The 24,254-nt window shown below is 38.3% G+C and overlaps 1 protein-coding gene across 2 annotated transcripts in view; it reads right to left on the reverse strand.

Moving 5' to 3' along the window:
* Nucleotides 1–15,280: 15,280 nt before the first annotated feature.
* The window catches only part of LOC102852419 (serine/threonine-protein phosphatase PP1-beta catalytic subunit-like), a 50,095-nt gene continuing 41,121 nt past the window's right edge, over nt 15,281–24,254 (reverse strand). Inside the window, exons 6-8 of one of the 2 annotated variants that reach the window (XM_006880570.1) lie at nt 21,429–21,580; nt 18,362–18,496; nt 15,281–16,010 (exon numbers count right to left, since the gene is read on the reverse strand). In XM_006880570.1, the coding sequence (XP_006880632.1) occupies nt 15,906–16,010; nt 18,362–18,496; nt 21,429–21,580 (392 nt within the window). In that variant the 3' untranslated portion in view covers nt 15,281–15,905. The remainder of the gene's footprint in view (nt 16,011–18,361; nt 18,497–21,428; nt 21,581–24,254) is intronic. The other variant, XM_006880571.1, reaches the window with a different exon arrangement.

Below are 24,254 nucleotides of genomic sequence, written 5' to 3' on the forward strand. Positions count from 1 at the left end.
ACTCGCTGTTCTGAATCTAGCGAAAATCCACCCTCCCAGATTTTCTCAGTAGTATTTTAGATTTCTTTTGCAGATCTAAGAGCTATATTGACCATTTCTTTTCCTTCCAACTTGACCACTTTGGATTTTGTTCTCCGCTTGCCATATGCGTCTTCAATTACTTTCCTTTGAGTTCTTATCCAAGTCCGTCGTCTCACTGCAGTTGTGTGGAAATCAACTCATGGCCCATCCTCCATTGTATTTTCAGAGGCTGTAAATCACAGGGGAGGAGGGTTGGAACTGCCCCAAACCGGATGCTCGGGTTAAGCAGCGGAACTCCCAATGGACAATGACGCCACAGCTGCGTATGGTAGTCATATGAAACCAAACCCCAAATGCTAGCTGCCAAGTAGATCCCCCTTCAGTCTGGGCTGTAAATCTTTACAGGAGATTGCCCATCTTCTCTCGCACAGCAGCTGGTGGATTCAAACTGCAGACGTTTTGGTTGCCCACCACACCAATTTTTGGGTTAACAGTAGATGCTTTCTTTCCTTTACAAAGTGCCTAATATACATAAATGTAGAATTCAGTAATAGTAGAACAAAGATTTGGAGGCAAATTTGCAATTACAGACTGCGTTAAGTATTAGGGATGTGACCATGATGTGTTTGGGGTGTTGGTTTTGTGTGTGTGTGTGTGTGTGAGGTAGTGGTTGTTATGTACTATCGAGTCAGAACCAACCCATAGCTGACCAGCTGGGGATGTTTTTCAGAGGCTGTTAATAGCAAAGGAGGGGACTGTCCGTCTTTCTCCTACGGAACAACTGGTGGATTTGAACTGCCTGCCTTTGGGATTGCAGCCTTTGGGATTGCGGCACAGCTTCTTACCACTAGGCCACCAGAGTTGTTGTTGTTATGTGGTGTCAAGTCATCTAAGACTCATAGGGACCCTATGTACAACAGTTCTAAACCCTGCTCTATCCTGAGCCAACCTTATTGTCTCTGACACACCTACAACTCATTTCCCCAGCCACTGATTTTTTTTTTTTAATATGGAACGCTTCACGAATTTGCGTGTCATTCTTGCGCAGGGGCCATGCTAATCTTCTCTGTATCGTTCCAATTTTAGTATATGTGCTGCCGAAGCGAGCACGGCACTGAGTTATTTTGTTGTAATTTTTGTTTCTACTCTTTCAACATGTGAAGTCAACAGTATGAACCTTTTTTTCAGGGGTGTGTGTGTGTGTGTGTGTGTGTATGTGATGTCTTCTGCTAGCCCTTAGCCAGGTGCCTAGAATATTCCCCCTACCATTCAGTCAGACTAGAACTGCTCGATGGAGTTTACAAGGCTGTAAATCATTATGGAAGCAGCCTGTTTCATTCTCCTCCCCAGGAGTGACTAGGAGTTTGAACTACCAACCCTTCTCTTGGCAACTGTGCTGCTTAACCAACCAATGCACCACAAGGGCTCAATGCCTGGGATAAGTATTGTTAGGTGGCAGCAAATGAGTATAAATTCAGTGACTCTCTGTGTCCAATAGACCTTAATTAACAAACTCTTAATTCGGTGCCACCCTCCAGATTTCTGCTGTGCCCACCGTTGTAGTCACTGTTTGATCTCATTAAAGGCCGCCTGTCACTTTTCCACTTTTCTAAGCGCAATGGCCTTCTCCAGTGATCAGCCTGTTTTGATAACATGCTTCAAGTATGTAAGATAGTCTCTTAAGTGTTTCTAAGGAGCACTTGGGCTGCATTTTTTCCTATAAGCTTGATTTGCTCTTTTGGCCATCCATGTTATATTCCACATTCTTTACTAACACCATATCAGTTTTTCTTCAACCTTCCTTATTCACTGTACAACTTCCATATGCATAGGTTAGGTGCGGTCACGTAGAGTATGGCCCACAGTAACCCTATGAACAACAGATCTGAACTCTGTCCTATCCTGTGCCATTCTCACACGTCCTGAGACACTAGAGCTCTTTGCAGCATTCACTATGTCAATGGCAGTCCAGCCGTTTGAGAGTCTTCCTTTCCTTTGCTGTCTGCCCTTCCCAGCATCATGTCCCTCTCCAAAGAATAGCCCCTCCTAGTAAAACGCCCAAAGTATGTGAGGCAAGGCCTCAAACTTTGTCTCCAAAGAACACACCGGCTGCATTGGAAGCAGGTGGAAATATGCCTTGGATCAGGCACATGTCTTTACAGTGCACTCGTGCTCTTTTAACACGTTACAGCAGCCTCTGACAGCAGACCAATGCAGCACATGCTTGATTTCTTGATTGGTGGTTCTATAGCTGATGACTGTGAATTCAAGTAAAATTAGATACTTGGCAACTTCAATCTTTTCTCCATTAATCATGATCTTAAGGAACCCTGCGGTGTATCTTAATGTGCTGGGCTGCTAATTCAAACACTGTCGGTTTTAATCCATCAGCTGCTTCTCAGGAGAAAGATGAGCAGTCTCCTCTCGGGAAGATTTCAGCCTTGGAAATCTGATGGAAGGCTGGTATAATAAATTGGCACCAACTTGCGGGATTAGGTTTTGCCTATTAGACCAGTTGTTTATTTTTTTATTTTATTATTTGTGTATGTGTGTGTACTGTCAAATCAGATCTGGCTGGTACAGGAGGAATTTGTCCCTCCTTCCCCGGCAGAGCACCTTGTGGATTCGAACCGTGTGCCTCTAGCATTGCAGTGCAGCTTCTTGCCACTAGGCCACCAGAGCTCCCCTGCCAGTTGTTTATTTTGCGTTGTAATCCAGTTGTAATGCAGTCTTGATCTTCAGTGAGTGCTTCAAATCCTGTTCACTTTTAGCAAGTAAGACTGTTATTCTATTAAATGATTATTTTAATGTCTACATTTTTTTTTAAAAAAAGACTAATTATTCACAGCTTTTTCCCCCCTTTAACTTATTTTTAAGTCTGTGTTGGATAGGATGATAAAGCCCTGGGGGCATGGGACATTTTGTTTGGCTGCTAACTTAAAGGTCAACAGTTCAAATCCACGAGCTGCAGAAGATGGGCAGTCTTCTCCAGTGAAGATTTACAGCCCTGGAAACCCAATGGAGGATCGTTGAGTTATAACTGACTTGATAGCATCGGGTTAGTGGGTACCTTGTGTTAACAGTGGGCTAGCATGTAGTAGGTGCTATTCTCACCCGGCTTCTTTATCTGAGACTTGCACAATGAGCACTGATGTTGTCAGGTGCTGAGTACAACCCACTGTGAACCTATGAACTCCAGATCTTAACTGCTCTAACCTGTGCCATCCTCACAATCTCTGACACATTCAAGGCCACTGCTGCAGTAACTCTGTCAATCTTTCTCTCACAGACCCTCCACCTTTCTAAGATGTCCTTCTTCAAGAAATATCCTTTCCTAGTAACGTGACTAAAGTATGTGCAATGAAGCTTTATCATCTCAAGGAGCATTCTGGCTGCATCTTCTCCAAGACAAATCTGTTTGTTTTTTTGGCAGTCCATGGGATATTCAACACTTTATTCCAACACCACAGCTCATAGGCATTGATTTCTGTCATCTTTATTCACTGTCCAACTTTCAGTTGCATAGCAAATGACTGAAAAGCCCACAGCCTGAATCAGGCACACCTTAATCCTCGAACTGACATCACTGCTTCTCAATAATTTGGAGAGGTCTCTGAGTGCAGACTTTCCCAGTGCAATACTTCTGAATAACAAGGGTGTTGACTGTGGAGTCAAGATGAAATTGATAGATAGTAACTCAATAAACATTTACTTAAGTCTTTGAACTACTTCCCCTCTTCTTAGCCATCTAGACCATGACCTCTATAACACAGCTTTGTTATTGCCAGCCCAGAGCCTGAACAACTTGTGTGATCTCCAATGTTTCCAGTTTTCTCATTCTGCTTTGCTCACTATCACAGCTCTTTGCTCTAGACTCACCAGGATTATTTGTTTTCCTCGGAGGAAACAAACTCTGAGGAGTTTGGCTTTAATGTGCGCTCTATGCATTTGGATTTTTAGTGCCAATCCTACAAGACACAACTTCTATCAGTCTTATTTCAATGTTTAAGAAGTGCAAGGCTCTGTGCTGTCTCTCAGATTATTGCACTTTTAAGTTTTATTCAATATAATCTTATTAACTATTCTCTTCCTGTGTGATTTTACTGCCTCTGAAAACCCACTGGAGGGTCACCTATGGATTGGTTCTGTCTTGATGGTACTCAATGGGAGATCTGGCGGCCAAATGGCAAGAAGCTGTGCTGCAATCCCAAAGGTGCACAGTTCGGGAATCTACCAGCTGCTCCGTGGGAGAAAGATGGACAATCTCCCCTTGTATCATTAACTGATTCTAAAAATCCACCAGAAGGTCAGCTCTGGATTGGTCCCAACTTTACCGTACACAACATATGCAACACATATGTAAGTTGAACCACTTAATACACTCAAGAAGCTTCTGCCCACTAAAATCTCACTGAGCAATTATATGAGAAATAGACCAGGGACCACACCATTAAGATTCAGTATTTGTCCTTTAAACTACCTCCCACAGGAACTCCTTCCCAATTCCTTTGCTTTTCTGTAGACTCATTTGCTTAAAATAAAGTTCTGACAAGAATTTGATAACCAGACCTAATATTCTTCAGTCTTGAAAGATTTAGCCAATGCTTGGCTCTACAATCAACATTCTTGGTACCAGCAGTCAGGAAATTAAAAGACAAACTGCATTGGGAAAAACTGATGTCAGAGATCTCTCCAAGGTACTGAGGAGCAATGATGACGGCATGGAGACTCAGGTGCACCTGATATAGGCCATGGTCTTTGCCATTCCTTGCTATGCTTCAGAGTGCTGGACAATGACTAGGGATGACAGAATTGATGCCTTTGAGCATTGGTGCTGGAGAAGAGTAATGAATATGCTATGGACTGCTAGGAGAACAAGTAAGTTTGTCCTGGAGAGGGTGAAGTCACGCTGCTCCTTGGAGGCAAGGACTCTGAAGCTTTGCCTGAGTTTCGATTTGTTGCAAGGAAGGATCGATCAGTCCTTGGAGAGGGGTGTCATGTTTGAGAGGGTGGAGGGTCAGCGCAGGATAGGAAGACCCTCGACCAGATGGATTGATTCCATCTCTGGGGTAATGGGGATAGGTGTGTCAGAGACAATTAGATTGGCAAGGGATAGAGCAGGGCTTAGGGCTGTTGTACCTAAGGTTGCTATGAGTCAACAATGCATGACATAGGGTTTTTAAAGGTTATTTCAGAAATAGCTGCCAATCCTTCCTAATTGTCTGAATTTGGGAGTTTCACTTTAGTACAGCATCTGACAGAGAAGTTCTGTACCCTTAAGAGCAGACAATAAACAAGCAAATATGAAAGGTATTAAGAGCAGCAACATAAGGATGGTGCAGGATAGGACAGAGTTCATATCAATTGTTCATACGGTTGCTGAGTCACACTTACCTCAAAGTCACCTGACAATGCATGACAAGGAGCACTAGTGGTGCAATAATTAAGCTCTTGACTACTAGTTTAATGGGTGGCTGTTCAAATCTGCCAGCTGCTCCACAGGAGAAAGATGAAGTAATCTGTTTTTGAAAGGATTACAATCTTGAAATCCCTGAGAGTCCGGCTGTCTATTAGGTCTCCAGGAATTGGAAACAACCCAGTGGCAATGGATTATTTTGTATGCATGACACTGTAAACAATTTTAATTGCTATATTCTGAGAATGTTGTTGGGTACAGCCCATAGTGACCCTACGAGCAACAGATCTGAATTGTCTGTCCGGTGCCATCCTCACATTTCCTGACACACCAGTGTCCACTGCTACAGTCACTGTGTCAATCTACCTGGTTGAGGGTCGTCTTCTCCTTCACTTCCAGGCATGACCCTCTTCAAGAATAGCCTCTCCTAGCAACATGTCCAAAGTAAGTGAGACAAAGCTTTATCATCTTTGCCTCCTGGGGAACTCTGGTTGCATTTTCTCTCAGACGTATTTGTTCTTTTGGTCATCCATGGGATGTTCAGTACTCTTCTGCAATGTCACAGCTCAAAGGCATTAATTATTTTTCTGTCATCCTTATTCACTGTTCAGCTCTCAGATGCATAGAAAGTGATTGGAGACACCATGGCCTGAATCAGATGCACCTTAGTCCTCAAACTGACATCAATACTCAGTAACTGGAGAGGTCCCTAACTGCAGACTTCCCCCATGCATTGTCTCCTGATTTCCTGACTGCTGGTATGAAGGGTGCTGATTGTCAATCCAAGTAAGATGAAGTTGTTGATAGTTTCAATCTCTCCTGTATCTATCATGTCAACTATTGGTCTAGTGGTTAAGAACTTTTCCGTTGAGATGCAATTCATATTGAAGGCTGTATTTTTTGATCTTCTACAAAAAGTACTTCAAGTCATCCTCAGTTTCAGCAACAAGAGAGTGTCACCTGCATAACACAGGTAATTGATGAGTCTTCCTCTGATCTTGATGCCATATTCTTCTTCAGAGTCCAGTTTCTTGAATAATTTGCTCAGCATACAGACTGAATATGTATGGAGAGTGAGAACACAACTCTCATGCACTCCCTTAATTTTAAGCCATGTCCTTTGCTTTGGCTGCACAACAGCATCTCAGTCTAGGTTTGCCATAAGCACAATTAAGTGTTCTGGGATTCCCATTTTGCTCAGTGTTTGCTATAAACCTGTGGATGATCCAGGCAAATGCCTTTGCATAGTCAAAAGAGCATAAATTCTAGTATTTTTAACTTTAAAAAGACCATTCTTCTGTGATTCTTTTTATTAATTTTAATGGAAGTTTACAGAGACTTAGGGTTTCTAGTCATTGTTGCACTTTTCTCTCTACCCACCCCCTCCTTCCTAATTCACTCTTCTCCTTGAAAAAAACTCTTGCATTGTTATGCAATCCCTCCCAAGTCCACTCCACTATGCACTTCTGTAATCACAAGAATAGCCATCCTTATATCCCTTTTAAATAGTTCTCTCCCTCACCTTTTTCAATGCAATATACATCATTTATCCCCTCCTTCTCGGTCTTCCCTCAACCCTGATGTCAGTCCCGTTCTACAAAAGTTGCTGTTCAATATTTGTCCTTTGTGACTGAAATATTTCACTCAGCACAATGTCCTCCAGAGTCATCCATTTTGCGTATTTCATGAGTTCCATATGCTGCATAGTATGTTCCACTGTGTGAATATACCACAGCTTCTGTATCCATTTGTTTATTGATGGGCACTTGGGTTGTTTCTAGCTCTTTGCTATTATGTAACAAAGCTGCTATAAACATGGGTATGCATGTATTTGCTTGGGTGGATGGTTTCTTTAGGGTAAATTCCCAGTAGTGGAACTGCTGGGTCAAACGGTATTGCAACTTTTTGAGAATGTGCCATACGACCTTCCACAGTGGTTGTACCATTTTACACTTCCACCAACAGAGACTAAGGGTTCCAGTTTCTTCACAACCTCGCCAGCATTTGTTGCTTGCTGTTCTGTTAAATTTTGCTATTCTTACTGGGGTGAGATGGTATCTCATAGTTGTTTTGACCTGCATCTCTTCGAACTAGGGATTGTGAACATTTCTTCATTTTTTGCCATCTGAATGTTGTCTTTGGTGAAATGTCTGTTCATATCCTGTGTCCATTTTTCAATTGGGTTATTTACTTTTATCTTGTTGCGGTGTCTTCTGTTATTCTTTACTTTCAGCCAGGACCCATCTTAATATATAATAAGTCTGAAAATATATTCAAGCTCCTGTCAATGGTGATTCACATAAATTCACAGTATGGAAAGTGTAGCTTTTCTGTCAGTACAACATACATCAGTGGATCCAAGGGGAGAGCTGAGCCGACTCCTTCTCTGCTTATTTACAGCCCTGGAAATCTAATAGATGGTTGCTATGAGTTAGAACACACATTCTTGGTAGTGATGTTGTTTTTTAAATTCTTGTTTTACACAGAACTGGTTGTCAGCTGCTATGCCTCTATTTTCACCTTGCTGTGAGCTCTGGAGTTGAGACTTACATAGCTGAGTCCCCAGTGGGTTCTCAGAAGTAGTAAATCACATAGGACTGCCCATCCTTTTCCTGTGGAGCAGCTAGTGGATTTGAACAGCGAGCCTTTGAGAGTTCAGTCCAAGTTGCTATCACTAAATAACATTACTTTGTGTTTTTCCTGGTGTCCTTACCTATTATGGAAATGTTTTGTCGTCTACCTTTGCTTTTGTACATTATGTAATAGTTTCCCACTCACGCTTACAAGTTTAACTGATGAGTGGTAGGTTTTAACCGTACAGGAGGTTCCAGTTACTCTACATATTTTCTATTGTCAGATGTTTTATGACTTCTGAGACTCATAAAGATAGTAACTAATGTACACTTTCTTTCCTTGTTTTCACTGAAATGTCTTTCATTACTGGTCTCTTGCCACACTTGCTTCTATGACATAATGCTTATTTGTTGAGTCATCAGTATCTTCATTTTCAAATTAAAATTCCTGGGTTTAGGTGTCCATATTCATGATGAATTCTGACACAAAGAAAGTACATTAATTATGTACCATTTTTCGAAAAAAGTATGTGGTCATAGCAAAAGTGAATGAAGGCCAGAAACAAAGAGCCTACAAAAACGGGATGCTAGAAAGTAATCTCAAGAATCTGATTCTGGAGCTGTGACACAAACAGATGTATGCATATCCATGCTTGTTGCAGCATTATTCACAATAGCAAAGCAATAGAAGCAGTCCAAGTGTCCATCAACAAACAAATGTATACAGGAACTATGTGCTTTTTCTTTTTTTAAAATTTATTTTATTTTTTATTATGTTTTGTGTGTACTGTCAATTCGAACTGCTTGCTTCTGGGATTGCAGTGCAGCTTTTTGCCACTTGGTCACCAGAGCTGCAGGAACTATGTACTTTCACATGAAATATTATGTAGCACAGAAAAATAAACTTGTTAAACACTGCACAACATGGATGAGTCTGGAGAACATTACGCTGAGTGAAGTAATTCCGTTACAAAAGGACCAAAATGACAAAGCACCACTGTTATTAAGCAGATTTGACTTGGGGGGACTTGAAAGAGAATAGATAGTGACCACTGCATTTAAACAGATGAGGGGAAGAATTGTTTAAAGGAATAAATGATTAGGCATTCTATGTACAACAGCCCAGAATAACAGGTACATTGCAAAGAGGACTGGGGGTGAGGAAAGGGCGGTAGGTAATTGTGCAACATTTAAAAATATGTGTGAAGTGGACATCAATGAAGGAAGGAAAATCTAACTTCTCTATAAAATCAGAATTAAAAGAACTTCATGTAATAAAGAACAAACACTGTGTTAAGACTAGTTCTAAAAATAGGGTGGTTCTAGGGTGGGAAGAGGGGTTATGAAGAAAGCAGGAAAAGGACAGATAATTCTTGGATTTGAATAGGTGGAGAAGAGAAGGTCAACCTGAGATGAACAGATGATCAGATACTATGTGTACTTCATAAAACAATCTGGAACAAGATTAAATGGAAGTGGGAGGGAAGAGGAAAGAAATAAAGAGAAGGTGGGAAAAACAGTTAATATAAAAAAATAGCAATATCCAATAAAGGTTTGTATAAAAACTAATAATTGCAAAATGGGGGGGACCCCAAACCTTGTGTGACCTGTACTTTCCCTCCAAAGTCTTTTTTTTTTAAAAGTGTATGATTCTGAACAAGATGAAACCTCCTTCCTAATTGTATGTGCGAGGAAGCCAACTTGCTTTAAGCAAATGAGTACACTACTTCTCATATTTACCAACATTTTATCAAATTAAGATGTTTTGATACTTGTTTTTATGAGCTCAATCTACAAAAAAAGTGAGGCAGGGAAGTAATTCCAAGAATCTGATTCTGAACAAGAGTGCTGACTATCCATCATGGACTGCAAAAAGGACAGATTAATCTTGGAGTGAGCAGCATTTTCTCTAAGTGGGTTAGTATCAGTTTGAGAATCGTGGAGACAGCCTCGCATTCAATTGTTCTGCTCCCTTGGTGAGTTTTTCCTCTACCCCAAGTAGTATAAGAGGTTCAAGCTTTACTTCAAGTAGTTCAAATAAAACTTGTTATATAAAGGACTCCTCTGGACAATTTCTATCCTCTGCTAATATATTTTGCTCTCACACTTTGTCATCATTATTTTTTCAATATATAAGCCATAAAAAGTCATTAAAAAGTATTTTATTGTGTTGTTTGGTCAGTATTTACACAGCAGATCAGGTTTCCATTTAACAATTTCTACAAATTATTCATAGACATTGGTTACATTTTCATAACGTATCAACCTTATTAATTTCATTCTGGTTAGTCTCTTTCCAATAATCTAGTTTTCCTACTCCATTAACTTCTCTCTCTTTCCCCACCCCCCCAGGGTCAACTGTTAATTATTTGGTCTCACATAGTTTTTATAAAAGGAGTCTAGTATTTATGGATTTTATTATTTTATGAGTCAACATTATTTGGCTGAAACACAATGTCTTTTAATAAATTGATGTAATAATTGGTGGTGGGTAGGTAGGTGTCACTATAAACCTACTCAATTTTTCAAATCTAACACATGCAAAAATTAATACATACCTAATGTGACTCCAGGTCAAGCTTGGTTGGAAGCTGCCAAAGACAGACTAAATGTTCTCACTTTCTGTTGCATTTAGTATCTAAAAAGAATGACTGTGTACTTCAGGCAGTTTGTGTTCTCTCTCATACACACATTATCTCTCTCTCTCTCTCTCACTCACTCTTCCCACATTACCTAGCTAAAGTTTCTGAAAAGAAAGAACAGAAAGTTTATGCCTGCTTTTGTAAAGCACTGCCTGGCCACCTGAATGAGAAAGTTCCAATGAGAAATTAAAGCAGCTTTAGTATGCAACCAGTAACAACCTACTGCCTTCCTCCTCCCACCCTGAAAACCATGGTGCTGGCTTAGAAATCCTAACAGGTAAAATTCCAATTTAACAAGATAGCAAATATTACACTGTGTCTAGGTTTCCCTTTTATTAAAGAACTGTTTACAAGGTAAAGGAACGTAAGTAAAACTCTAGGTATATACTTAAACAGAAAAACTTTAGTTCTTGGTTTATTATTACTGCTCATTTTGCAAAGTATACAGTCCTTTAAATTCCTTAACCACTTTTTAGCTGGCGTAAGAAATAATAAAATATATACTTCTGTTAAAACAAAGAAACATTTCTAAGTGAATGCCACTAGCACAGTTAGATGAATAAGCATATGTTCCGAGGTTCAAGGTCAAGTTAGGACTCACTCACAGGGGAGAGGAGGCAGGAGAAGGGCAGGGCGGCAACAGCAAAGTCAGCGTGACCACCTTCCTTCCCTAAAAAGTTTCAGTATAAAGACGCTAAAGAACAAAGGGCAAGTTACCAAGAAAACAAACTGAATTTAAAAATTGAGCTTGACACAGACTTTTACATTCGTAAGGGACATGTCCAAAGTAATTTTTAGCATCCCTTGGGTGAAACTTTTTTTGAAGACCTGTATTTATTTCCACAGAAGCTTCTCACAGATTTTAAAAATTAATGACTTTGTAAGCATTAAGTGTCTTCTGGCTAGCAAATGTCAGGAGTGTTAAGACATTGTTTGTAATAATAAAGGGACGTGTTGGTGTGATACAAGGTAGCTGGTTAGCAAAAACCACTATGCTGATCATGACTAAAGTATGACTAAGCAAAACTGAAATAATACACCACAACAAGATAAAGGTAAATAATCCAATAGAAAAATGGGCACAGGATATGAACAGGCACTTCACCGAAGACGACATTCAGATGGCTAACAAACACATGAAGAAATGCTCAAAATCCCTAGCCCTAAGAGAGATGCAAATTAAAACAACTATGAGATATCATTTCACCCCAGTCAAAATAGCAAAATTTAACAGAACAGCAAGCAACAAATGCTGGCGAGGTTGTGGAGAAACTGGAACCCTGATTCACTGTTGGTGGGAGTGTAAAATGGTGCAACCCCTGTGGAAAGCAGTATGGCGCTTTCTCAAAAAGTTGCAAATAGAGGTACCATTTGACCCAGCAATTCCACTACTGGGAATATACCCTGAAGAGACCATAGCTGACATCCAAGCAGATATATGCACACCCATGTTCATTGCAGCTTTGTTCACAATAGCAAGGAGTTGGAAACAACCTAAGTGCCCATCAACAAACGAATGGCTAGAGAAGCTGTGGTATATTCGCACAATGGAATACTATGCTGCATTAAAAAACAAGGAACTCATGCAATATTATTCAAAATGGTTGACTCTGGAGAACATTATGCTGAGTGAAATATCCCAGTCACAAAAGGACAAATATTACATGATGCCACTGTTGTAGAATGGGACTGTCCTTGGGGTTGGGGAGAGACTGAGTAAGATGGGTTCAATAATGTATACTGCACTGAAACAGAGGAGGGAGAGAACCGTTTAAAAGAGAGATATAACTGGGTATTTCTGTCATCACAGGAGACTAGAGCGAGGGCTACAATGGTGGAGGGGACCTGGGGGAGGGTTTGTAAAACAATGAAAGAATCTTTTCTTTTACTTTTCCATAATTTTTGGACTCATGTACTTATAACTTGTTAGTCAAATTTGTGTCTTCTAGGTTGCAACACCCCCATGATACATCTTCAAGGATATGAACATGTACAGCCAAGCACAATCAATAAGAGTGCATCTAAATTCCAAAATCAATCTCCATAATAGTCTATGTGTTTCCTACTGCCAAAGGGGCCCTTTAGAGTAGTGAGAGAAGATCTTCACCCTGAAACCCACAGCGTCCCTTTTCAGCAGGAAGTAGCTAAGAGAATACGCCATCCCCTTTTCCTTATGACTCAGGGTGGTCTCTCTCAGGGAGGAGTGATACGGAATGGCAAAGGACACACTGACAAAGAAGATTAATCAGAACTGGCTTTGACAAGCACTGTGGCATTTGGACAAGAACAAACTGGGAGGAGGGTAGAGAGAATAGTGCAACAATGAATGAGTGGAAGCCCAAAATCTCTGTAAATGTTTATGAAAATTAATAAAATATAATTATAGAAAAAGAAACAAAAACAAAAAACTGAAATAATAAAACTTAAAGCATCAAACGCAGAGGTTGTTCACTTGATTCTTTCAAGAAGTGAAACTGACAATGCCTGTGAATTCACTTTACCACAGAAATCTAGTGTTTATGATTTTGAATATCACGACATTGGGATTAACATTAAATTCATACACATAAAATGAAAACGTTATAGATAGAAGAATAAAGCACATTTGTTAGCACTGACATTACAGGATGTTTTTCTCCTAAGAAACTGGATTTATTTCAAATAGCAATGTTGCCAAGTATCTGTAATAAACACATTATTTGTGGGTGAACAGCAGCTAATAAAGGGCTTTAAGAATGCTGTGTTTTCTCCTTAATTCCCTTTCCTCCCTTACGTTTATTTTGATGAGACTAAACACAGCAAAACATATTACTAATTCAACAGTTTCTACATCACTCAGTGACACCAATTACATTTAAGTTGTGTGACCATTCTATCCACATTTCTGGAATTATCTCCCCCCCATTAACATATAAATTCACTAGCCCCTAAGGTTCCGATCTTTCAAGTTGCTGTTGTTACTCCAGATATAATATAAACATCAAAAGAACACAATGTTCAAGGCAGACATTTTTATTAATAAAATTATTGTTCGGTTTTATGATTACTTCAAGTCTAAAGATTATTTTAGGGCCATAATTTCAGGGGATCATTGAACGTCTGTCGTCTGACTGCCCCCTTTTAATCAGGAAGGAACATATGAAAAATGCCCACTTTTACAATTTTGTCACCAATACAAATTGTTTAATTAGTGAATTATTTTCAAATAACCTTCATCTGGGTGAATTATTTTAAAAGCTCAGTAAGAGGATCTGAATTAATGAGATTTAACTGGTGCTGAGGTTGTAAGACTGTCCAATGGCTCATTCTATGCAATACTAGACTATGACTACTGAGAGAGCAACAGATGCAATTCTTTTGGAAACCGCCTAACTGACATTCCAATTAGAAAGATACATCATGACAAAAGCCTGTCATCTAAATTATGGCTGTACACTTTCAAAAAAGATCAAACCAATATACTTCAAGAATCTATTATCTATTTGAATAAAAGGCATTTTGTGATTTGCTTTATTGTAATAAAAAGAAAAACACCAAAAAACAAAAAACCCCAGTCAGGTTTCATTTCAATTAGACAACTTTTACTAAATGAGAAAACTACATTAAAATGTGCTTTAAAACAAAACAGGATTAGAAAAAAAGATGTATGCATTTTAGATAACTTTGCACTGTGCTGAAATCAAATATCTCTTGCAGTAAATACAATGTGCCAATTCAAAAAACTCTAAGTTTAAACAGAATTTTCAATTTAACATTTTCAAAGACAATATTTAGGTCAAGATTTTCACATCAATGGCAGCACATACAGAAGGGCATTATAAATTGATGTCCATCCTATGACACTTAGAAATTTGACAATGCTCAATAAAAGCGTTTAGAACCATATCCAAAGATAAATCTGTGTCCTTTAAGTTCTTGTTCTATTATAATCTTTATGTTGACTTTTCTATTTGCCATTTGTTAATATTAACCCTTTAAAAGAAGAGGACAGGAAAAGAAATGCAATAAACTCTTGATCATGTACAGAAATTATTGCTACTATAGTTCACTACAAAGCATGTCTATACAACATCATATGAACTTGATCATGAAAAATCAGAAGAATAAAAATCTTTAGTGACATAAGCCTTACAATCGTATACAACATTCACATGGCAATAGTAGACAGTTATGCACCCAATAACTAAAGTTGACTGACCAGCATTCACTTAAATACATCCTTCTTACAGAGGGGGAAGAGAGAGAGAGATAGTGTTAGCTTTCCAAGGCTTGTCAAAAAAGGATTCTCATGTTCTGTGAATCTAAAAACAACAACAACAACAAACAACAACAAAAACAGAAAAAAAACAAAACCAATGCAGGTGAAGGTGTTACCAGAAAGCTAAGCATGCCAAAAGGTGTTTCGTGCGAATTAAACCTAAAGCCAAGGTACCACATAATCACATTTCCAACTAGTTGGGTAATACTATATGAGCCTTATCATAAAGTTAAATGAAATGCTACTGCACAATATAGCATCAATAAGTTAAAAATGATAGTGCACAAATCCAAATCAGTGACAATTTCTGTATAAAGCACAGTATTCATTATCAGCTGCAAAGTTTGTCTAGTCAAACTGATTAAATCACTGGATTGGACAGTTTGTGAATATTTTAAGCAATCAATCTCAAAGATTCATTTTTCCTGTATTGAGGCATATATTTTCTTAGGAAGATCAAACAGGTACATAAGTAGAGAAAAGTAAGGGAAAATGAGTTGGTGAATACCTTTAAAGCTCTTCCCACATTTCACTTTTAAAAATGTTTGGGGAAAAAAAAAAGTAAAGTATCTGCCATTACTGTAGCAAAACAAACAAAATAAAATAAGCATAAAATAATTAAACAACCAAGCAACACTAAAACCACATTACACTGATGAGTCACCATGCTTTCATGTGGTTTAACTATTACATCTAGTTTAACTGCGATGCTCTTCAATTTTAAAAACTGTGATACTGTGGATGTAATTTTAATGGATATTTTTAAATTTGGATTTAACTTTGTTGAATTCATTTTAACAGAGTATACTTATTACAATACAGTGTAGCACATCTTTCTATTAGAAAAAAATTTAAGATCCTTTACCCGTCTCCTTAAGTTAAAGGTATGACATCATAAAGGGTGTCAAATGGCTGGATGGTTTTACAGTGCACACTTATATATTATGAAGTATGTCCTTAACAAATCTGATAGTTTCATTTCACAGTCCCTTTCTTCACCTTTTCTTCGGTGGATTAGCTGTTCGAGGTGGAGTAACAGGACGTCCAGAATTCAGGCCACCATACTGGTACTTAGCTTTCTTTTCAGATGGTTTCAATATCTTAAAGTAAATAATTAACAATGTTATTTTTTTCCAACAAGCTATTTAACTGACTTTCAGAATCTAAAGAAAATTTTACAATGTTGCATTCTTTTAAAAAAGGGCCAGTTTCATAATTATTACTCACATTTAAACACTACAAATGTTTGAGTATTACTGAGTGACACTATATCAGAATCAAGTAAAAGACTTACTACATATGACTGTATTTATCATTTTCTTCCTGTTTCAATCACAAAAGCTCAAGGAACCATTTATTAGAATTAAGTAAAATTGTTTTCAAATTTGCTTATCTCCATGGTGAGGAAGAGAAAGAACATTCATTTAAAAGTAAAAATTGTTGGTTTTAGTGATGATTCTGGCACTATTAAGACTATAATCCTCAACAAGTCACATATACTTTAGACCTTAACTTTTAAAATATATTTTTAAATAAAGTTGTATTGAAAAATAACTCACATTTAAAATTCAGCTTTTCATAAAGTATACACACTGATAATTTTTATTATATTTATAGTTGTACAAGAAGTCCTGGTGGTACACTGGTGAAGTGTTGGCTACTAATCAAAAGGTTGGCAGTCTGAGGGAATAATACCTAGAGATTTGCTTCTGTTAAAGATTACAGCCAAGAACATCTATACAGCAGTTCTGTTATATAGGGTTGTTATGAATAATAATATACTCAGTGGCACCTAACAATTAAACATAGAGCTGTACAATAATTTTATAATAATCTGTCAATCCAAAATCAAACTTTGTGCCCATCAGTAACAACATCACCACCATTAACTCTCGTTGTCATGTAGTCAGAACCAACTAACTGACTCTCCAGTAAATTTTCAGAAGCTGTAAATTGCATGGAAGGAGACTGTTCGCCATTTACCTGAGACGCACATTTTCTATGAACTTCGTTTAATGATGCTATTATATGCATAAGGGAGCTCTGTCTAGTGGTAAAGAGCTGCAGTGACAACCCAAAGGCATGGAGTTCAAATTCATCAGCTGCTGTGCTGGAGAAAGTTGGGCAATCTCCTCCCGTGCCTCTGAAAACTTGTTGGAAATTCACTTATGAATTGGTTCCAATTTGACAGTACATCACAACTGTAGGATATGTCCTATTTTGTTTAACCATCGATCAGCTGATAGCTTTTTGGGCTATTTCCATTTTTCCTTAAATTTTGTTTCATTATTTTTTTTGTGTGTACACCATCAAATCGGATCTGACTGGTATAGGAGAAGACTATCCCTCCCTTCACCTGGAGGATTTGAACCGCATACCTCTGGAACTGCAGTGCAGCTTCTTGCCACTAGGCCACCAGAGCTTCCAAGCGATTTCTACTTTTTGGCTATGCAAAAAGCTCAAAATATTTGTGTCTAAAGTTGGGTTTTTTTAGATTAAAAAAGTTTTTCTCTTAGGTTGCTACCTAGAAAAGAACTGCTGGATCAAATAGTAATTCTATGTTTAACTTGAGGAGCTGCCAAACTGATTGCCAAGTGGCTGTTTTTACATTCCTACCAGCACATAATGCTGCCTCAGTGGGGAAAAAAAAATGTCTAAACCTAGTAAGTAAACTGTCAAAAAATAGGGCCTGGTGACCCTCTGAAACTGGAAATGAATAATCAACCATCAAGTTGATGAAAACGGTGTAAAATAAAATTTATTTTTTATTTAATTATTTTGTGTGTGTGTACTGTCAAATCAGATCTGACGGGTACAGGAGGAGATTGACCCCCTCTTTTTCCAGCAGAGCATCTGGTGGATTTGAACTGCGGTACCTCTGGGATTGCAGTGCAGCTTCTTGCCACTAGGCCACCAGAGCACCCTAAAGACCCTCTATTTTTAAAAAGAGAAACATAGCAAGAAAGAAAAGTGACTTGTAAGCAGCACACTAATGTTGTTCTTCTTTTGAAAAGAAAATGTTTTCTATTTTTGTAAATGGTTACTGGAAGATTATATGGGAAAATTATTCTAGTTTATTCTCATTTGAGTTTGTAATTTTCTCTCTCCAGTATTTATCTTACTTATTAACCCTCCAAAAGAAAGCAAAATCCCAAGTTAGTTAAGGCATTCACATTTAAAATAAGTAAGCGACTATTCAACAGGTTATACAGGAATTAATTTAAACAGTTGAAATAAAAGATGAACTGGTGTTACTACAATTTCCTAAAACCTCATACTTGAGGATAAAGATTAGAATCTCTGTAATCAAAACCAGAAATTTCTAATAAGCCAATTGGTAAGAATTACTTCTGAATAATTTAAATTTTCTATACTTGCTCAGGGAAAGATCACAAATCAAAAAACTTCTTCTGACATTCCTGACAATCATAAATGTATATGCATATCATACCTGAAATGAACACATCAAGGTTTCATCCACACTCATCATTCCACCAGCATTATCAAACTCGCCACAATAATTTGGGGCTGAAAACAGGGTTACCAACTGTCGCTTAGCAAAAAATTCATATCCATCTTCAACCACCTATCACAAGAAATGTTGAAAGAAAATCACACTGAAATTTATTCATGCTAAATCTCAATTAACTATGAAAACTGACATCAATGTGGCCAAGTTCTAAAAGAAAGTTTGGCAATTGTAAATTTTATTCTTAAGCTTTCCTCAGAATCTTAAAATTAGTGTTTCTTTTCTATAATGTTTAGAATTTAGCTTAAATGAAGTAATAATAGACTATTACTGGAAGGTTTAAAAATTACCATTCTCAAGGCACCCAGGAAACAAAAGAAAAATATACTAATAGTGCAAACAGGGAGTTAGAACACATAGTGCTAATTTTTGGTGAAATTAAGATCAAACCAGAGAATATTTAATTCGGTGAATAGCAAACCCAGCAACAGAAGAAAACTTTTCTGAAAGAAATTCAATGAAGAGTTGCTAGTAGCCACAACTCCCCAGCATTGTGAGGTGTTAAGCATGGAGTCCTGGGTGGTGCAAAGGTTAAACATCTGACTACTAATGTCAAGGCTAGGGTTTCCGGCTCACACACAAGGGCTGATCTACAGGACAAAAATGAGTCTTTAAAAATCGTAGAGAGCTAGGGATTTTGAACATTTCTTCACGTGCTTGTTGGCCATCTGCATGTCTTCTTTGGTGAAGTGTCTGTTCATATCTTGTGACCATTTTTCAATTGGGTTGTTTATATTGTTGTGGTGCTCGTCATTACCAAATAACTTTTTCCTAGTCTGTGGCTTCCCTTTTTACCCTGTTGGAGAAGTTTTTGGATGTGCATAGGGATTTGATTCTTAGAAGGTCCCATTCATTATTTATCCTCTCTTGGCTGTAGATTTTTCAGGATACTTGGAAAACGGTTTATGTTGTGGATTAGGACTTCTAGAGTTCTTCCAAGTTTTTAATGAAGGTTTTAGTCCTAGACCCACTTTTTTAGTCCATGATATACTTTGACTTCGTTTTTGTGTATGGAGTGAGGTGTGCATCTTGCCTGAGTTTTCTACAGATAGTTTTCCAATTTTGCCAGCACCATTTGTTAAAAAGGTTTTGCTCCCAATAGCAAAGAGTTGGAAACAACTCAAGTGCTCATCAACAAACATGGATAGAGAAGCTGTGGTATATGCACACAATGGAATACCATGCTACACTGAAAAACAAAGAACTCATGAAATATTATACAAAATGGGTGACCCTGGAGGACATTATGTGGAGTGAAATATCCCAGTCACAAAAGGACAAACACTGTATAAGAGCCACTATTGTAAAACATAACTGACATCGGGGTGGGGGGTGGGGGGAGAATGAGAAAGAGGGAATAAATAATGTACATTGCATTGAAACAGATGAGGGAAAGAATGTTTAAAAGGGATATATGATGAAGTAGTATTGTCAAGACAGGACTCCAGAATGAAGGCTGCATAGTGTAATGGACTTTAGGGGGAGGGACTGTATAACAATAGAATTTTTCTTTTGCTTTTCAAAGAGAAGAGCTAATTGGGTGGGACAGGTGGACAGAGACAAAAGTACAACAATGAATGAATGGAAATCTAGTCTCTGTAAATGTTCATTAAAAGGAAAAATAATAAAAAAAGAACAACAAAACCCTTACTACATAGCCATAGTAGTCAAGACAGCATGGTACTGGTACAGTGACAGACTCATAGATGAAACGGGGGTGGGGAAAAATAAAATCTTAGAGAGCACAGATCAACATGGTCACCAGGAGTCAGAACAAACTCCCCCACAAGTGGTTCTGGCAAATGAGCAAGATACTACTTTAATACAAGAAAGCACCAGTCATTTTCCCTTTTCTTCCTGCAGCCTGTGAAGGCCTGCTGGAATAGGACATCTAAATCATAAATCTGGAATAAAGATAGAATGCTGTGGTACAAAGCTGTTTTTGGTTGGGGGAGGCGGGGAAATCCCAAACCCAAACCACAAGTTCTGTGGAACCAGAGAGAGAATATAGTAAGTCTTTTCAAAACTGACTGTATAATCTGCAGCCCTAAGGCCTGGTTTTAATGGTTTTCGGTCAAACATTCTTCTAAGTGATATAGCACTGGTCTGCCCATTTGCTGTACAGAAGTAACTCATGGTTGCTGTGACGCTAGACACTGTGACTCTGATGTGTCAAATGGGATAATGGCTACCCATGGTGGACAGTGTTTGGTGGAGAACAAGCCTGGAAACAGGAGTGGCTTCTACTTCCGAAAAAGCTTGCCTCCAGAAACTGTGAACTTGGAGAAATGAAGGAAGTTATACAAGTGTTCAGGTCTTTCGTTCACAGAGTTGTCTACAACTTGATGGTACAACAACAATATAATGCCTAAGATGAAACTGAATTCTACTTAAGACAATAAATTCGCAAATCACAGTGGACCATAGGGATAAACCAAATAAAAATGGAGTAATGTGAAGAAATATAACTTGAGCTGTTGGGACTAGTGGTGTGTCATGCCAAAGTCCGAAGCAACCTTGCTGCTAAGGCCACTATAGAGAGATTGTGTAATGAATGAAAAAAATAAAAAATTAAAAATAAAAAAATTGTTTTCCCCTAGGATCTAAATTTACTGAAAACTAAAAAGAAAGCTTTGTCAAAATAATTATGATGTTGTAGAACCTCTATCATCGGTAAGCCGATACACGAATCAATTATAATTAAACACATAGAACAATTAAGATATCATCAAACTTGTCTATTAGATTATAACCTCATCTATCTCCATGCTCAGCAGTGTTAGGCATCAAGTACATGTATCTTTCATAAAAACTTCATTCAAAATGAAAGTTTATTCACTCTTTTAAGCTTTATTAAGTCAACACTGGTAGTTTGCCATTGTGGGTTTCTCAAAAAAAAAAAAAAAAAAGGAGGAAAGTTGGGTAAAAGTTAAGTTAAACAAATAAAATATTATCAAATAAAATATCTAAGGAGTTTTATAATCCATACCTGATGAGCTCGACAAATCAAGTCCAAATCATGACGGTTCAGAAATTTACTGACGACATCAGCTCCAAAAGTGAAGGAGACACCACGATCATTTTCTCCCCAGCCTTGCACATCCTTATCTGGATCGGACCACAGCAAATCGCAGAGCAAACCTTAAAAGAAAAGTACAACAATAAAACAAACTCCTCAAATGTATAAAATAACCTATATTCCACTTTTCTGCCTTACTTATTTAGCAGTAACAATTATCTGCTCTCCAGTACCCAAGTCCACTGAAATTCCTCACTTTGCTGAAGTAACTATACAACTGTAGTAACGAAGTGCTTTCCTGTCTTTTCCACATGAAGGAAGGAACCATCTTTGTGCAGCTTACTTTGAGTATTACAAGGTCTATGAAAAGGGTTGCTCTGTTCATGCGTCTGGTTTCTTCATATGAATAATCAAAATGATCAAGGATTATTTAGTTGATCATCTGATCTTCTACTGTCTTCCTTAGTCAGTTTGACTTTCAGGTTTATACAAGCAAGTGAAAAGATCATGGCTTGCATTAGACACACCTTAGTCTTTAAACAGACATCTCTGCTCTTCAGCTCTTTATAGAAAGCCCCTTTAAGGCAGATTTCCCCCATGTGATGTTTTTGATTTCTTCATTGCTACTACCAAGGATGTTGACTGTGGATCCAAGTAAAATGCAACTGTCAACAATGTCAATTTTTTCTCCATCTATCATGACGTTGCCTATTGGCCTAATGGTTAGGATTTTTTTGACTGCGTCATAATTCATATTAAAAGATGTATTAAAAAGAAGTCTTTTTCACTTTCTGCAAGCAAGTTTGCGTCAGCTTCATAACCCAAGCTGCTGAGTCTTCTTTTTAAGTCTTCCTCTTCTGATATCACATACTTCTTCATACAGTTAAGCTTCCCAATTTTCTGAACATACAGACTGAAGAGGATGGAGAAAGCTTGAAATATACCTCTTCTGATTTTTAAACCATGTAGAACCTTGTTCTGTTAGGAGAACTGCTTCCAGGTCTTTCTAGATATAGGACATGATTACCAGTTTCAGGTGTCATAAACATGGTTAAAAAAAATGCACCCCTTAAAATGAGATTATCATTTACTCATCAGCTTGATGATCAAGAAAGGGAAAAGTAAAATTAAGGAGGGATTAAGAGGGAATGAAGGTGAAATATCATTACTGACTTTCTAAGAACTAATGTACTGAGAGAAGTAAATTGAGCATTAGGGTCAAAGAATTTTAGAATTTTCTTTTGTTAACTCATAAACGTTCTAATATAATATGTAGCTTAGTAGAGATTTTTACTAGAGTCATAGTATAATTTGTCTGTCTTTAAAATTGATGGCAATTTCTACTACTGACATTTCTTTACAACTTCTGCTATGATGTTGTTGTTATGTGCCGTCGAGTCGTTTGTGACTCATAGCAACTCTATGTACAACAGCCCTAAACCCTGCTCTATCCTGTGCCAACTGCACTGCCTCTGACACACCCATCCCGATTACCCCAGTCACTGAATCAATCCACCTCATAGAGGGTCTTCCCCTCCTGTGCCATCCCTCCACCCAGCATGATGTCCCTCTCCAAAGACATTTATTTAAATCAGAATTTTAATAGTTTCCATTAGAATTACAAGTTCATTACTTTAAATATTTCTTAGTACTCCACTGTGTGATTGTACGATAGTTTCCCTATCTATGAGTCTCCATTTGGTTTAATCATATTACAATGACAATAAAAATCTTGTTAGAATTGTATGATTTTCCTCTTTTAAAATCAACATAAGTAAATTATGGTGGTCTATAAATTATGAGATAAGAAAGAGCCTTAGTAGCAAAGTGTATGTACGAAGCCACTTGCTAGTAAAAAAAGTCAACAGTTTGAATTTACAAGGCACTCTAAGCAAGAAAGACTGATAACGTCCTTCCTTAAGAATGTATAGCTGACATCGTGGTGGGGGTAAGACTGAGCAAAACTGGACAAATTATTTTACTGCATTGACGTCTATGAGGGAGAGAATAGTTTAAAAAGTATTATATTTTAGGGCATTATGTTTATCATAAAAGTACGGAATGAGGGTTGCAGAGTGGATTATATTTGGGGTGGGGCTTGGGTTGGGGGTGTGCAATGGGGGATTGTGTACCAATGAAGGAGTTTTGCTTTTCAAGGAGAGGAGCGAAGGGGGGTGGGGGTGGAGAAAAGTGCAACAATGAATGAATGGAATTCCAAATCTCTGTAGATGTTCATTGAAATTAAAGAAAAAAAAAATTTTTTTTTAAAAAAAGAATGCACATTCGCAATGAAGTGGCCAACCGGCGGAAGAAAATCTATGAAGAGCAGAATCGAGGCATCTACATGTTCCGGATAAACAATGAACATGTGATTGATGCTACGTTGACTGGAGGCCCTGCCAGGTATATTAACCATTCCTGTGCCCCTAACTGTGTGGCAGAAGTTGTGACTTTTGATAAGGAGGACAAAATCATCATCATCTCCAGCCGGCGAATCCCCAAAGGAGAAGAGCTGACCTATGACTATCAGTTTGACTTTGAGGACGATCAGCACAAGATCCCCTGCCATTGTGGAGCCTGGAATTGTCGGAAATGGATGAACTAAGAAGCTTTGAGGCTACCAGGCAGGGGAGTCTCCCCACCCCCAACCTCTTCCCAGAAAGGGATGAGGGGGAAGAGCGGTAGCAGCCAGAGCCAGGACCCAGGGCTGGGGCTGCCGGCTGACCGGAGCCCCTGGAGCAGGAGGCTGGGGCTGAGGGCCCTAGACCAAGCCCACCCTGGGCACCAGGGACAACC

This window comes from Elephantulus edwardii, unplaced genomic scaffold (assembly GCF_000299155.1).
Source record: "Elephantulus edwardii isolate Elephantulus edwardi_28Jun2011 unplaced genomic scaffold, EleEdw1.0 scaffold00009, whole genome shotgun sequence".
Taxonomy (NCBI): domain Eukaryota; kingdom Metazoa; phylum Chordata; class Mammalia; order Macroscelidea; family Macroscelididae; genus Elephantulus; species Elephantulus edwardii.